Source organism: Tachysurus vachellii, chromosome 1 (genome assembly GCF_030014155.1).
Source record: "Tachysurus vachellii isolate PV-2020 chromosome 1, HZAU_Pvac_v1, whole genome shotgun sequence".
NCBI classification, from domain to species: Eukaryota; Metazoa; Chordata; class Actinopteri; order Siluriformes; family Bagridae; genus Tachysurus; species Tachysurus vachellii.
The window spans coordinates 2,166,954-2,181,953 of NC_083460.1; the positions used below are offsets into that span (position 1 = coordinate 2,166,954).

The 15,000-nt window shown below is 45.1% G+C and overlaps 1 protein-coding gene across 2 annotated transcripts in view; it reads right to left on the reverse strand.

Annotated features, from left to right (window-relative positions):
* ssbp3a (single stranded DNA binding protein 3a) overlaps positions 1-15,000 on the reverse strand; it is a 29,705-nt gene that overhangs the window by 10,432 nt on the left and 4,273 nt on the right. For both annotated transcript variants that reach the window (XM_060867436.1, XM_060867444.1), the window contains exon 5: positions 181-270. In XM_060867436.1, coding sequence (XP_060723419.1) covers positions 181-270 — 90 coding nt within the window. The remainder of the gene's footprint in view (positions 1-180; positions 271-15,000) is intronic.

Sequence of the window (15,000 nt, forward strand, 5' to 3'; positions counted from 1 at the left end):
GCGGAGGCATAATGGCCCCTCTGTGTGTGCCGGCTCAAAACGGATGGCACGTGTTTGTGCGCATGTGTGTTTAGGAGTAAAGAGAAGGGAGGTGAGGCACAAGCGATAGCCTGCTGTTTGACTGTCCGACACCGCAGGCTGATGGACGCCGGTTAATAAAGGTGCAGGATAAAGGCTTACCTGGAAGAATCCGGGGGGCATCGGCCCACCTGGCATGCCATCTCCGGGTGGCAGGTTTCCCAGAACAGGGCTCGGAGCTGCTGCTGCACTCTGTGGAAAGACAGCGGACAGAACGTTTAAATCAGTTGTCCTAATATTCGCCGTGTACTCTTTTGATTGTAATGATTATAACCAGCTAATTCCAGATTTCTTGTCTTTGATGCATTCAATTTGTCCTAGTCGTGTTTGAAATTTAAATGTGAAAGCCTTACGCTGAATCACGGATACGTTCGATTTGTCTGATTCTTTCGACGTCCTTATTCCGGTCTCGCGTTTATTTATACAATAGAAGGATAAATTGCACTGTAGAACGTGAGGAAATTGACTGCTGTGTATTGATTTAAAACATTTTATTCGTGTCTCGGGTTTATTCATACATTTGAAGGAATGCAGACTTATGATGACGAATGCGACAAAAAGGTCAAGATTTTAATACTTAAGCAAATAAATCATAATTTGACTCACTAACGTAAGCAAGAGTAAGAAAAACGGCAAAACAACTACAACGTGTTCGAATTATTAAGCCCCAAAACAATTTCTTCCTGATTGTAGTGTCTGAGCCGAACTCCACAAGACAGATGATTCACTTGATTGAGTTGATTCATTTGATCTATTTGACTTGGTTGACTAATTTGATTTAATTGATTCAGATGATTCGTTGGATTCATTTGATCTACTTGACTTGGTTGACTCATTTGATTTACTTGATTCATTTGATTTAATTAATTCAGATGATTCGTTTGATTCATTTGATCTATTTGACTCTTTTGACTCATTTGATTTACTTGATTCATTTGATTAATTTGATCTATTTGACTCGTTTGATTTACTTGATTCATTTGATTTAATTGATTCAGATGATTAGTTGGATTCATTTGATCTATTTGACTTGGTTGACTCATTTGACTTGGTTGACTCCATCCATCCATCCATCCATCCATCCATCCATCCATTTTCTACCGCTTATCCGGGGCCGGGTCGCGGGGGCAGCAGTCTAAGCAGGGACGCCCAGACTTCCCTCTCCCCAGACACTTCCTCCAGCTCTTCCGGGGGAATACTGAGTCGTTCCCATGCCAGCCGAGAGACATAGTCCCTCCAGCGTGTCCTAGGTCTTCCCTGGGGCCTCCTCCCGGTTGGGCATGCCCGGAACACCTCCCCAGGGAGGCGTCCAGGAGGCATCCGGAACAGATGCCCGAGCCACCTTAGCTGACGCCTCTCGATGTGGAGGAGCAGCGGCTCTACTCTGAGCTCCTCCCGGGTGACCGAGCTCCTCACCCTATCTCTAAGGGAGCGCCCAGCCACCCTGCGGAGGAAACTCATTTCGGCCGCCTGTATCCGGGATCTTGTCCTTTCGGTCATGACCCAAAGCTCATGACCATAGGTGAGGGTAGGAACGTAGATCGACTGGTAAATAGAGAGCTTCGCCTTGCGGCTCAGCTCTTTCTTCACCACAACAGACCGGTATATCGACCGCATCACTGCAGAAGATGCACCGATCCGCCTGTCGATCTCCCGCTCCATCCTTCCCTCACTCGTGGGGGATTCGTTTGATATATTTGACTATTTGATGATTCGTTTGATATATTTGACTCTGTTGACTCATTTGATTTACTTGATTCATTTGATTTAGATGATTCGTTTGATTCATTTGATCTATTTGACTCAGTTGACTCATTTGATTTACTTGATTCAGATGATTTAATTGATTCAGATGATTCGTTTGATATATTTGACTCTGCTGAATTTGATTTACTTGATTCATTTGATTTAGATGATTTGTTTGATTCATTTGATCTATTTGACTCAGTTGACTCATTTGATTCACTTGATTCATTTGATTTAATTGATTCAGATGATTCGTTTGATTCCAGTCTCTCAGTTACTCATATGAAGGAATGTAAAATAAAAACCCAGCACGTTATATCATTTGATCCGAGCACCACATTTGTGCGATGACGTGCTGGAGTTGGCTTGTTTTCTGAACTGTCCTGTCTTCTAACTATTACACTAAAAATGCAAGCGTCAGCAAAATCGATAGCGGAAATGTGTGCTCGCGGGCTCATCGGAGACCTCTCGTCTTCATAACGAGCGGCGATTTTTTTTTTCTCCAGGCTTCTAATCAATCACAGCCAATTACGATGAACGTCGCTTAGGATTATGGGCAGCTTTTCTGACAGCGCTGGATGTTTTCGTGCAAGGCCAGCACTTCGGACGCTGATGATCGCTCAGTGATTCTATTAACGTGTCTGCCGTGGAGATGAAGGGTGTGTGTTGTATCTAACATCTGCCACTCCTGTAGTTATGAATCAGACTGGAAATGTTTTTTTTTTTTTTTTTAATTGCGTAACGATACACGACCATCGGAAACCACCGGCAACATGATCGGATTACAGGAAACAGTACAGTAGAGTCTCTCAGTAATGCAAGCAGAGATACAGAGCTGCTTATGTTTTTCTTTTCTTATCACCTCTGTGGATCAAGATGTTCGTGCGCTTTAACGTCAGTACTGAAGCCACTCAGCGCCCTGATTACGTCAGTGTGTGTGTATGTGTGTGTGTGTGTGTGTTCTCTGTGGGGAACAGAATTCCTTCCACTTACTCTCTACCTATTATTTGTCAGTGACACACGTGATGTTTGCATGAAGCTACACCGGCAGCTTCATTATATTTACATATATGGAGAATCACTTATGTAACATAGATAAATAAGACAATTTGCTCAATTGGGATAAAACTAATGGCACCCTAGAAGAGGAGAAGAGTGTGTGTGTGTGTGTGTGTGTGTGTGTGGTAGCTGATACACTCTTCACATTTCCACTGTTTAGTCGTCATTTTGTTGTCTGCTCTCTGTGAGCTGTTTGCCATGTCTGGAGGTTTGTGGATGGGCTTAAATGTAAAGCTGGAGAAACTTGGCGTTTGTAATCATACCTGATGACTACGGTGAAAAGGTTTTGTAAATTTGGCAGGAATTTTTAAACCCGGTTTGGTTTGGATGCCACGATCGGGCTGTGTTTATAAAGAAAATGAAGGAAACACAGAAGGAAAAAAAAAGAAAGAAAAGAAAGCATAGTTCAAGTCTCAGGGGGTTATTTGGTGCATCCGAGAGTTTAATCTCCCGTGTTGGCTCGAGTTGGAGCTCAATCCAGCACCCCGGGTATAAAATCTGATTAGAACAAAGGTCAGGATTTAAGAGACTTACAGCAGGTAGAGCAGCGTCTTAAGCTCCAATCCTTCTAAGAGCTTCATCTTGTTACAGCTCCCGCTTTTATCAGGAGGTAGAAGGTGATAACATGGCATGGAGCGAACGACTGAAGGAAGCCTATTGCCGTCACTCCGCCCTGTACTAGATTCAGGTAGGAGGCGTGGCTTAAAGTCAGAAGGCGGAGCTGAACGTTAAAAACGACCTACGGCCTTCAAGGTTTGATTTTGAAGTGCAGAAAGTACATTAAACTTGTGTGTTGTATTTTAGTCAAATCTTAAACTAACTGTTTAAGAAAAATAAAACGTTGCTGTAGTGAGGTATAAAAAAAATCTTCAGAAGTCAATTAGTATAAAACGTTTGGAATTTTAAAAGGAAAGAAATTTGAAGCACGTTGCTGGTGTATGAACTGGTGCTTCTGCACTCGTACACAGATCGAGTGAAAGTTTAAACTGTTGCTCAGAGTTTATTTAAAGCTCAGGATTTGGTGCAGATCTTCTCAGTTCTCATCTCATGTGATGGCGTATGTTTTCGAGAATTCGGGGCTGCGTGCCAAACCGTGCTGTGTGCACTAACTAGTGAAAGGTTAAGACGCGGCGTGTACGTCACGCTCACGTTTATGTCACGTTCGTGCTCTTTAGCGAGTGAGTCTGCGGTCTGTGACGCAGACAGGAGATTAAATCAGCTGAACCTGAATCTTTCAGGCAGGATGACGTATCCCAGCTGGAGCGTATTTAAAGTTTGAGCTCCCACTTGGAATTGTTTTCGTTTGAAACGTTAAAGTTTCGTTTCAGATCGCTCTTTCCGTGTCTGTAATCCAGCCACCTTGGGTCGGTGGAGGGGGTCAAAGTGACACAACAGAGTATGTGCAAACAATTTAGTAAGTACGGGTCGTTATTTGGAGACCGGATTAGAAGCAGAATAACATTTAGACACAAGTATGAAGTTCTTTAAACGCTCCTCTAGTGAAGTTTAATCCTCTGGCGGTGATGAACGAGGCCAGAGGGACATATTTTCTGGGCCGGCGTAATCCTCTTTGTGTCCGAGCGGCGTAAACGAGAGAATCCGAGTGAGATTAGGTTGGTCTGAAAGACTAGTGGGACAAAAAGTCAGTGGGATAAATCCTCACGGCGGAGAGGTTCTGACCTGGAGCGGTGATTACCGGGCCGGATGGACGTGGTGAGGATGAGGAGTTTCAGCTCACCGAGACAGACAGAGGAATGACCTGCTGGGTGACGTGTAAAGAGCAGGAAAAAGGCGGAGGACTGACAGAGGACATTTTCATAAGAAAAGGAGATCTCCTGAAAGAGGGATTGCAGGTTTGGTGCACGGCCCGAGGCTCGCTGCTCTAAATCCATCTGTGGCTAGACGAGTTTCTAAATAAGGCGGGAACATCTGCTTAACAATCAGAACAACTCAGCACCCTTCTGTCAGGATGTAAAAAAAACCCCTAATGACTCTAGAGAAATTTAATTTCATTTATTTCCAGGATGTGGTTCTTTATGCTCCTTAATGCACTGAAACTTTTATCCCTTCATCCTAAAGCCTACGTTATAATTTTTTTTCCCCTGTCGACTGCTTGCTGCTTTTAAGTAGGGATTAAAACACTGGCTTGTGCTGTTATAACAGTGTGTTTTATTCCTCTTACACCACATCAATTTGCCCAAATCTTTATTTACTGCTCACGTTCGTCATGTTGTACTTTTTATCCTTTTATAGTCGCGTTTAATTTCACGTCCGCAAAACATCCTTTCCTAAATGTTAACCCTGTCTCTTTACCATAAAAGAAACACATCGTATCGCGATACTAGAAGACATTTTAATAAATAGTTGGATATTAAACAAAAGTTTGAGAAAGATACGAGAGCACACACACACAACATCTCAGGTAAGTATATTGTGAAGTTATTTATTTATCATGATATCGATACGATCTCGTCATATTGCCCAGCCCCGATATCACTATCGATTACTTTTTAATGCTTTATTTTGATGCCCGTGAACAAGATGGAGGAGCTCAGGCATTAGCTATGCCGTTTATACCGGCTTGTCGAGCTGGCTTCTTATCTGACTACCTTTAAAAACACTGTATATTGCATCTAAAGGCGACCCCCAGACTTTATTTAGAAAAAAAAAAAAAAAAAAGAGCGAAGCAGTGCATCTGCATGAGAATACGGAGCAGATCCTCACAATAAACCCCCTGGAGAACCTCCGCCTCACAGAACACAAGACTGGTGTTATCAGCTTGTAAAGTCTCCCGGAGAACAGCAGGAGTAAAAAAAAAAGCCTCCATCCTTCTTGGAGGGGGGAAAAACACGACTCTTTCCAGCTTCCTTAATCAATCACTCTTATCAGACCATCACAAACCCCTATGGAGTGAGGAAGAGCGAGCTCACGGCCCAGGGCCACTCGGCACCACCAGAAACAGTCTAAACAACATGTCATGCAGCCTCCATTTCCTGCTCGGGCCGTGCCCACGGTCTGTGGTTTACCAGCTCGAATTAGACGTCTACGCTGTTACTGCGAATGCTGTTACTGCGAACGCTGCCAGCTGAAAGGGGCAGAGAGCAGTCATGTGTTTATCTGCGTATTTGTTACGTTAGTGATGTTCTCGTTCGTTTTGTCCAACCTGAGAAAATGTTAAGTGAAATACGCAAAAGTGGCCGTCTTGAGGTCAGGAAATAGAAATGGGGCAGAAAGAAGAACAGACGACAGACGAGAGAGAGAGAGAGAGAGAGAGGGAGAGAGAGAGGGAAATGAAAAATGTCAGAGCTACACAGAGAGATAGAGACAGAAATAGAGAGAGAGAGAGATTTCTCAGTGCTGTTCATCCTGACCCTCATATCCGTCCGTCCACAGCTCATCTCCTTATGTCCTGATGAGATCCCGTTGCAGATGGCTACAAAGCTCACTTCACCTTGTCACATGATTAAATGAGGATCCTGAACGAGTGCTGACCTCAAAAATAACAACAGCTCGTATACCTGGTGTGAGAGAAATAATATATTCACTTCAACCACGGCTGATTTTTTACAGCAGGTGAGTTAATGTATAGAACTGCCTGAGAAAGAAATCTGTGAAGGAGGTGTGGCCTATTTGTCTGTTAATCTTCATGAAGGAGGTCTCTGTCCATCAGTCGCAGTAAAGGAGGTGTGGCCTATTTGTCTGTTAATCTTCATGAAGGAGGTCTCTGTCCATCAGTCGCAGTAAAGGAGGTGTGGCCTCTGTCCTTCAGTCACACTAAAGGAGGTGTGGTCTCCGTCCATCAGTCACAGTAAAGGAGGTGTGGCCTCCATCCAAGTCACAGTAAAGGAGGTGTGGCCTCCGTCCATCAGTCACAGTAAAGGAGGTGTGGCCTCTGTCCTTCAGTCACACTAAAGGAGGTGTGGTCTCCGTCCATCAGTCACAGTAAAAGAGGTGTGGCCTCTGTCCATCAGTCACAGTAAAGGAGGTGTGGCCTCCATCCAAGTCACACTAAAGGAGGTGTGGTCTCCGTCCATCAGTCACAGTAAAAGAGGTGTGGCCTCTGTCCATCAGTCACAGTAAAAGAGGTGTGGCCTCCATCCAAGTCACAGTAAAAGAGGTGTGGCCTCCGTCCATCAGTCACAGTAAAGGAGGTGTGGCCTCTGTCCATCAGTCACAGTAAAGGAGGTGTGGCCTCCATCCAAGTCACAGTAAAGGAGGTGTGGCCTCCGTCCATCAGTCACAGTAAAGGAGGTGTGGCCTCCGTCCATCAGTCACAGTAAAGGAGGTGTAGCCTCCCGTCCATCAGTCACAGTAAAGGAGGTGTGGCCTCCGTCCAACAGTCACAGTAAAGGAGGCGTGGCCTCCCATCCATCAGTCACAGTAAAGGAGGTGTGGCCTCCCGTCCATCAGTCACAGTAAAGGAGGTGTGGCCTCCGTCCAACAGTCACAGTAAAGGAGGCGTGGCCTCCCATCCATCAGTCACAGTAAAGGAGGCGTGGCCTCCGTCCATCAGATACAGTAAAGGAGGCGTGGCCTCCGTCCATCAGATAGAGTAAAGGAGGTGTGGCCTCCGTCCATCAGTCACAGTAAAGGAGGCGTGGCCTACGTCCAAGTCACAGTAAAGGGGGTGTGGCCTCTGTCCATCAGTCACAGTAAAGGGGGTGTGGCCTCCTGCATTTTGAACAGACACTATTACTGCTGCATTACATCACATCACAGAGAAACAGCTGTGAAGCGATTTTTATCACATTAACCGCTTTAACGGGTCTTTTGTGTACGTTTGAAAGATCGTCTCATAAGGACAGACACACATTACAGAGCAGCGTAAAAAAGACAGCATTGGATGCAACCGCTATCAAAGCATGTCATGGAAAATGAGAAAATAAACTGCACCCTGTAGCGTCATTAAAGCATCCGATATCATTTCTGGTGATGAGTCCGCGAGCAGGCTTTACCGAGCGAGCACTCATTTAGCAGCCAAAATAGGCCTGCTGTGTCTCCACCGTCTCTCCCTCGGGGGACAGGTGTTATTGGTTTGCTTATTTACACGTTTACTTTGCACGTGGTAAAAGAAGAAGAAGAAGGGGGGTGGAGGGGGTGTAAACGTGGAGTGAGGGATCACACTCGTCCATCTCCATGGAGCTAGCGGATGAGTGCCATCTGCCTGGTAACAAAGTCCTTCTCCTGACGCCATCTCAATGTGTGACATCAGGCAGGATGAGAGTCTGGGGGTTAAAGGATGAGTGAATAATGGACACACAGCTAGTGTGAGGAGAGAGAGAGAGAGAGAGAGAGAGAGAGAGAGAGAGAGAGAGTGGATTTGTAAATGGAGGGATGAGTGGGTGTGTGAATGTGGTCAGAGAGATTATAAGGTGAGAATGTGAGTGAAATAGAGACAGAGAGAGAGAGAATAGTAAGAGGAGTGTGTGTGTGTGTGTGTGTGTGTGTGTGTGTTTAGCCAATACAAATGTGCTGCTGTTTGTCAAGCCAATAAAGTAGCTTGAATACAATTGATAAGGGGAGGAAGATTGTGTGTGTATGTGTGTGTGTGTGTGTGTGTGTGTGTGTGGTATAAAGACAGGACTCCTGGTGGTCCCTCCTCCTGTCAGCTGCTAAAGATGGAGCTGCTGTTCAGTTTCCATGGTGTTGTGTTAATGATTGACAGAAGAGAGCACGCAGAGATAGAAATCGGAGAGTCGTATAAAAACACTGGGTGAGAGGTCAGAGGTCAGGGGTCGGGACCTTACGAGACTCCATTAAAGAACAGAACGACCTGCGCATCATTAAAATCAGCGACTACAACAAGGGTTAATAATGATCGTGTTGTTGTTGGAGAACACTAGTCTGGTCCAGACGTCAAAAAACACAGAGGCCTGACACTGTGCTGAAGCCACACACACACACACACACACGCACACGCACACGCACACGCACGCACACGCACGCACACGCACACGCACGCACACGCACACGCACGCACACGCGCGCACACGCGCACACGCGCACACGCACAAATCATGGAACAGATTGGTGAACAAGACCCAAAAAGCATTAGTGTCAACAGTTCGATTATTCCATTGTTTTGCTGTAAAGTGATACGCTGTAAGTCTAACGGCTCCTGACAGCTGGTCCTGAGAGACGAAGGAGGAGCAGATCGAGAGAGAGAGAGAAAGAAACTTCAAACAAGAAGCTCTCTCTCCATCTGCTGCCTCCTCCACTGGCTTCCCCTGCTATTTCCTCAGCACTCTGTCTCATCCCTCTCTCTCTATCTCCCCATCTCTCTATCCCTCCAGCTGAAAGGGCTGTCTGTCATCTCGGCTTTCGCTTCTTCAGAGCTGTGACTCATCTCACGCTCGCCGCTCAATGTGGAACCACTTTGCTTAACGGGAACCGTGCGGCTTCGTGTCTACCGAAGGACCGTGACGACCGAATAGCGATAAAACGTCCGAGATGTAATCGAGACGTCGGCGAGATCAAATTCTCGAGAAACAAACAAAAATATTAATGAACTAATAATGATGTTGTGCGCTGAACATTTCCTCCACCAGGATCACCCAATTTCAGAGCCTTGAGTCTCCAGTGCCTGCAGAAACCCAGCTTAGAGGTTTACATGTCCATCTGTCCATCAGAAAAAAGGGCTAATATTTAATATTTGTAGATTTTTCGAAAAAAAAAAAAAAGCATATAGCCATGTTTCTCTTTCCCCATAAATGATTCAAAAGGAAATGGTCTGAGGTTCACGACATACATCTGAACCGAAAGCTCTTATTCTATTTTCAGAAACTCTTGTGTATGAAGAGACTCTTTAGGGCTCGCGGACGGCCCGAGTGGCCTGAGCAATTAGCTTGTGGAGAGCCGAGGCTGTGCGTGTGCTCGCCTGCCCCGGTCCAATTGACCTTCCCGATAAAAGCGCCATTAGCGGCAATTAAACCACAGAATGCAAAACGAGGGTCCTTAAAGTGAGTGGTTGAGACGGAGAGGTCGCAGGCTGATATACTTTCTGTGATCGTGTGAATACGATGACGTAAACAGGAAATGGATTATTCGGCTAGCTGGATGTTATTTTGTTGCTTTTCAAACCTCAGCGATTTAAGGTAACCAATGAGAACTGAGAGGAGGTGGAGCTTAAGTAGAACCATGCTAAAATATATCTTAGCCTTGTTTTCACACCGCTGTGAGGAACCTCTACTGGAGTGGATCTCTGGGTGACGGACAAGGCTGGGTTGCTGATGTCAGCTGTTTTTTTTTAATGCCGAGCCTGTCTCGTCGTCTGCATTTTCTTCTCTAGTCTCCACTGTGTCGAACATCCTGTCTGTCGTCAAAGTAAAGCGATAAAACATCGTTCTCGGCGCCACAGCTTGCTAAACAGATTGCGTGCCGTAGTCGTCCGTACACGGAACATCATCTCTCGCAGAAAAATATCGACGTGGACGTTTTTGTAGTTGATGATGTCAAACTTGTTTAGAGGAGACGAGTCTAAATCTGTCACACTGTACTGCATTATTGTTCACATAAAGAAACAGCGAGTTGTTCACCAATGGCATGTGATGAGTCCTGAAACCAAACCAGTCCTGACCGGTCTAAACCTGTCCAGAAACCAGTCCGTATGAGACCAGGCCAGACCAGAAATCAGACTAGATATGTCGGGTCCACTGTTCTGAAACCAGTCCACTTCAGAACAGTATCCAGTCTTATCCTGACCACAAACAAGCAGGTCAGGAAACCAGTCCAGAACAGTCCAGTTCGGAATCTAGTCTAGTCCAGAAACCAGTCCAGACCAGTTCATTTCAGAATCTAGTCTAGTCCAGAAACCAGTCCAGACCAGTTCAGTTCAGAATCTAGTCTAGTCCAGAAACCAGTCCAGACCAGTTCAGTTCAGAATCTAGTCTAGTCCAGAAACCAGTCCAGACCAGTTCAGTCCAGTCAGCAGTGCAGTGCAGGGATTAACAGGAGCGTGCACTCACACTTCCAGAGCAGACAACTCAGATCACATCCCAGAATTCTAGCGTTACCACAGCAACCATATCACACACAGGTGACACAATGGGGGATGAAATTCTTTTGTCTTTAGCTCACGGTTTCTGCAGCAACCCACAGTTACAGACCAAATCTGTACACACCTAAATGACCACGTCGTTAATGGACTCCTGATGAACTCTCGAAGATCTCAGCACTAGAACTCTGTGGACAGGAACCAGGAGCACGACTGCAGCTTGGGGCGGAGTCTGTTCGAATGGGTCGGAAAATACATCTAACGGTGTGTTTTAAAGACCCGATGGATCTGATCCTGACGCCAATGAACGAATCGAGTAAAAGGAATCGAGTCAAACTAGTAACAATATTCAGTGTTGGTGTTTGTGTTAGAGTGAAACAGTGAAACGCTACTCCAGGGACTTTTGGGGGGAAAGTGGAGATTAAATCGTGGAATGTAAACCAAACTAATCCGTCTTGAAGAAGTTCGGCTCGGGAGGGACAGGACGTCTCTTTCTCTCTCTCTCTCTCTGAGCTGAGCGACGGTTCAGACATTTCCAACCCGAAGATCCACAATATCATGAGGAATTTGGGCAAAACATTGGCTCTCTAATCCTCGGCCTGGCCTCGAGAGCGCAGCGCAGCATTCCAACCCCCTACAGACTCGAGCGCTCTCGCTCCGAAACCCCCCTCCTTCCCTCCACCACTCACGTACACACGGACACACACCCTCCACCTCTAACTCTATCCCGGTCTGGAAAACAACAGCCAAGCTGTTCGTTTAAAAAAGAGAAAGAAAGACAGACAGACAGAGACAGAGAGATAGAGACAGACAGAGAGAGAGACAGACAGAGAGAGGGAGAGAGAGACAGACAAATAGACAGACAGAGAGAGACAGAGAGAGAGAGAGAGAGAGAGAGAGAGAGAGAGAGAGAGAGAGAGAGAGACAAATAAACAGACAGAGAGAGAGAGAGATAGAGACAGACAGAGAGAGAGACAGACAGAGAGAGACAGCGAGAGGGAGAGAGAGACAGACAAATAGACAGACAGACAGAGAGAGAGAGACAGAGAGAGAGAGAGAGAGAGAGAGAGAGAGAGAGAGACAGACAAATAGACAGACAGACAGAGAGAGAGAGAGAGAGAGAGAGACAGACAAATAAAGACAGAGAGAGAGAGAGATAGAGACAGACAGAGAGAGAGACAGACAGAGAGAGACAGCGAGAGGGAGAGAGAGACAGACAAATAGACAGACAGACAGAGAGAGAGAGAGAGACAGACAAATAAACAGACAGACAGAGAGAGAGAGAGACAGAGAGAGAGAGACAAACAGACAGACAGACAGACAGAGAGAGAGAGAGAGAGAAGGAAATTCCTGAAATAGTTAAGACTTAAAACATAGACGACTGCCTGCGCAGTCACACAATTGGCATGTTGAGCCAAGAGTGCCCTTATCAGTGAGCAAGTGAGATAATTAACCCAACCCAACACACACACACACACACATACATACACAACCTCAAACATGTACATGCACTTCCCTGAACTAGCATTACGGCTTTTAAAAACATCAGAGCTGCACATCACATTGCATATTGTTTTGTTTGTTCGCAGCATGCGCAGACAAAAAAAAAAAAAAAGTGCTCATCTGAGCAACCCTTCCCCCATCGTCCTTTCTCCTGCTCTCTGCCCTCCAGTAACACTCTCTCTTGCTCGCTTGCTCTCTCTTTCTCTCTCTCTCTCTCTCTCTCAACTCACTTCCTTCCTCTTCTCTCCATTCCCTCACTAATCCCCAGGCTCGACTGGCAGAGCAGAGTGAACCTGCGCACAGCCTACAACGCCGACACGGCCTTTCAGAAGCCTCCTGTTTACACCATGACCAAACAATATGGTGTGATATGATACCCTTTGTCTCCATCACGCCACACGACACAGGCACGGACGTTTGTTTTACAACCGTCTCTTTAACCCTGAACAATGAAACTCATCATATCATCTTGTGTTTAATATTTTTCACTTTGCATGACTGTGTCTTAGACACCAGCATCATGTGTACACACACACATATACACACACATATATACACACACATATACACACACACACCTGGGGGAGGGGTGGATTGAGTTCGGCCACACTAGACTTCTTTATTGAGATTTTTCTCGACTGTATGCAAATTAGATACAACACTAAAGAGTTAAAGAGTTTAATTCCTATTTGTTATAAGACCTCAAATGTGAGTAAAAATATAACACTTGGAAGGAAGGAATAGACATAATATAGAGATAGAGCTAATTCAGTGGACAGTGCACGCCCAAAACAGACAGAAACAGTTGATACACGCCCACAAACAGTTGATACACGCCCACAAACAGTTGATACACGCCCACAAACAGTTGATACACGCCCACCTAAGTTACCATAGCATGGTTGCTTTCATTTCCAGAAGCTGAAAACGAGTGTGTCCTTATCAGCACCAACCCCCCCATTTTGCCTGAGAGAGAGAAAAACAGCAAGACAAACACCCACCAAATACACACAGACAGACACCTACGCAAACACACACACACGCAAACACACACACACGCAAACAGAAACTCTATCAAGGGTTAAGCCTTTCACAGCCGTGGCGTATCTCTGATGTCACCACACAAACGCAGATAAAAATAGAGTGATGAATCTCTTGAGACCCTACTCACACACACACACACACACACACACACACGCACGGACTTCCTGTGTGTCATCTTACACAGAACTTTGATTGATCGAGGCCATTAATCGGTGTTTACACAGATCGTTCCCGAATACACGCGGGCCTCGCGTTATCCGAGTGCCGAGACAAAAATCGATGGCTGGACAATATCTGGTGATGTGGAAACTGAGGGGAAGTGTTAAAGTCTAAAATTTGAACACTCGGACGGTCAGCAGCAGCAGCCAGTGATGCAGGAAACTGAGGAACAGTGCAAACGTCATACTGACGTTAGCTTTATTTACATTCAGTGATGGGTCTTAACTACTTAAATAAGGAACTACTTTCAAAAGTAAATAATTCCTCCCTGCTGTGACACAGACCTGATCGGTGCTGGCTTAGTGCTGGAAAAGACAGTATAGGGTATAGCAGGGGTTTCCATGCCCCCTCCTTGCCTGCTGCGTCAGGGTTAAAAAGCTAAAACGCTCGAGCTAACCTCGCCATTATCAGGCCTCGCGTCTCCCCTCCCCCGCACCGATCCCCATCCGACACTCCAACAGCTATTTCTGGCTTAAAGGGCCACAGCAGCCTGGAGGAAAAAAATAAAACCTACGACTTTATTAAATAACCCTACAGAGACGCCAAGGTGCCTACATCACCTCTTTATTCCTGGAAGGCTGCGCTGTCACTTCTGGATTCTGATTGACCAGATGACGCAGATGTGTTTTCTACAACAGCGTATCTGACCGTTGTGTTCGTGGAGACGGTTTCTATACGTTATTCCCCAGGATGTTTCCTCCTGCATGAACACCGACATTAGGACCTGTAACGAGCGCCGAGGCTTTAAAAGGGAGTAAAAAAATGTGTCTTTTCATAGATTATGACCAACGTGGAAGCGCAAAAGCCATCAAAAGTAACGTTAACCAAAAAAAGTGTCATTAGGGATAAATATATAGTATGTTAAATTTTAAAATATAGTATATTAAATTTTCAACTTTAATTGTATGTATTCACTTATTTATTTTTATTTTTCTTCTTATTATATATTTATTTCTTTTTCTCTCTCTTCTGTTTCCATACTTCTGTAAAGCTGCTTTGAGACAATACGAAATTGTTAAAAGCTCTATAAAATAAATTGAATCAAATTGAATTGAATCATTTAGGTGTGGAATCAGAGAGAGAGAGAGAGAGAGAGAGAGAGAGAGAGAGAGAGAGAGAGAGAGATTATCAATATATTTCTATAGCCATTAATAAATAAATAAATAAAAATCTGAAACTTGTTTACAAAGCAAAAAGAATAAATTAAGAATCAAATACCTGTAATCTCTGTAATAAACTGAGGCTCTGTGTCTGTCACTGAAATCATTATTCACAGTTGCTGAAGCCAATTACACACTCGTGTATCTACAGCTCTGAAAGCAAACCCTGTTTAATCGCCGTTTTAAAGAACACCTTGT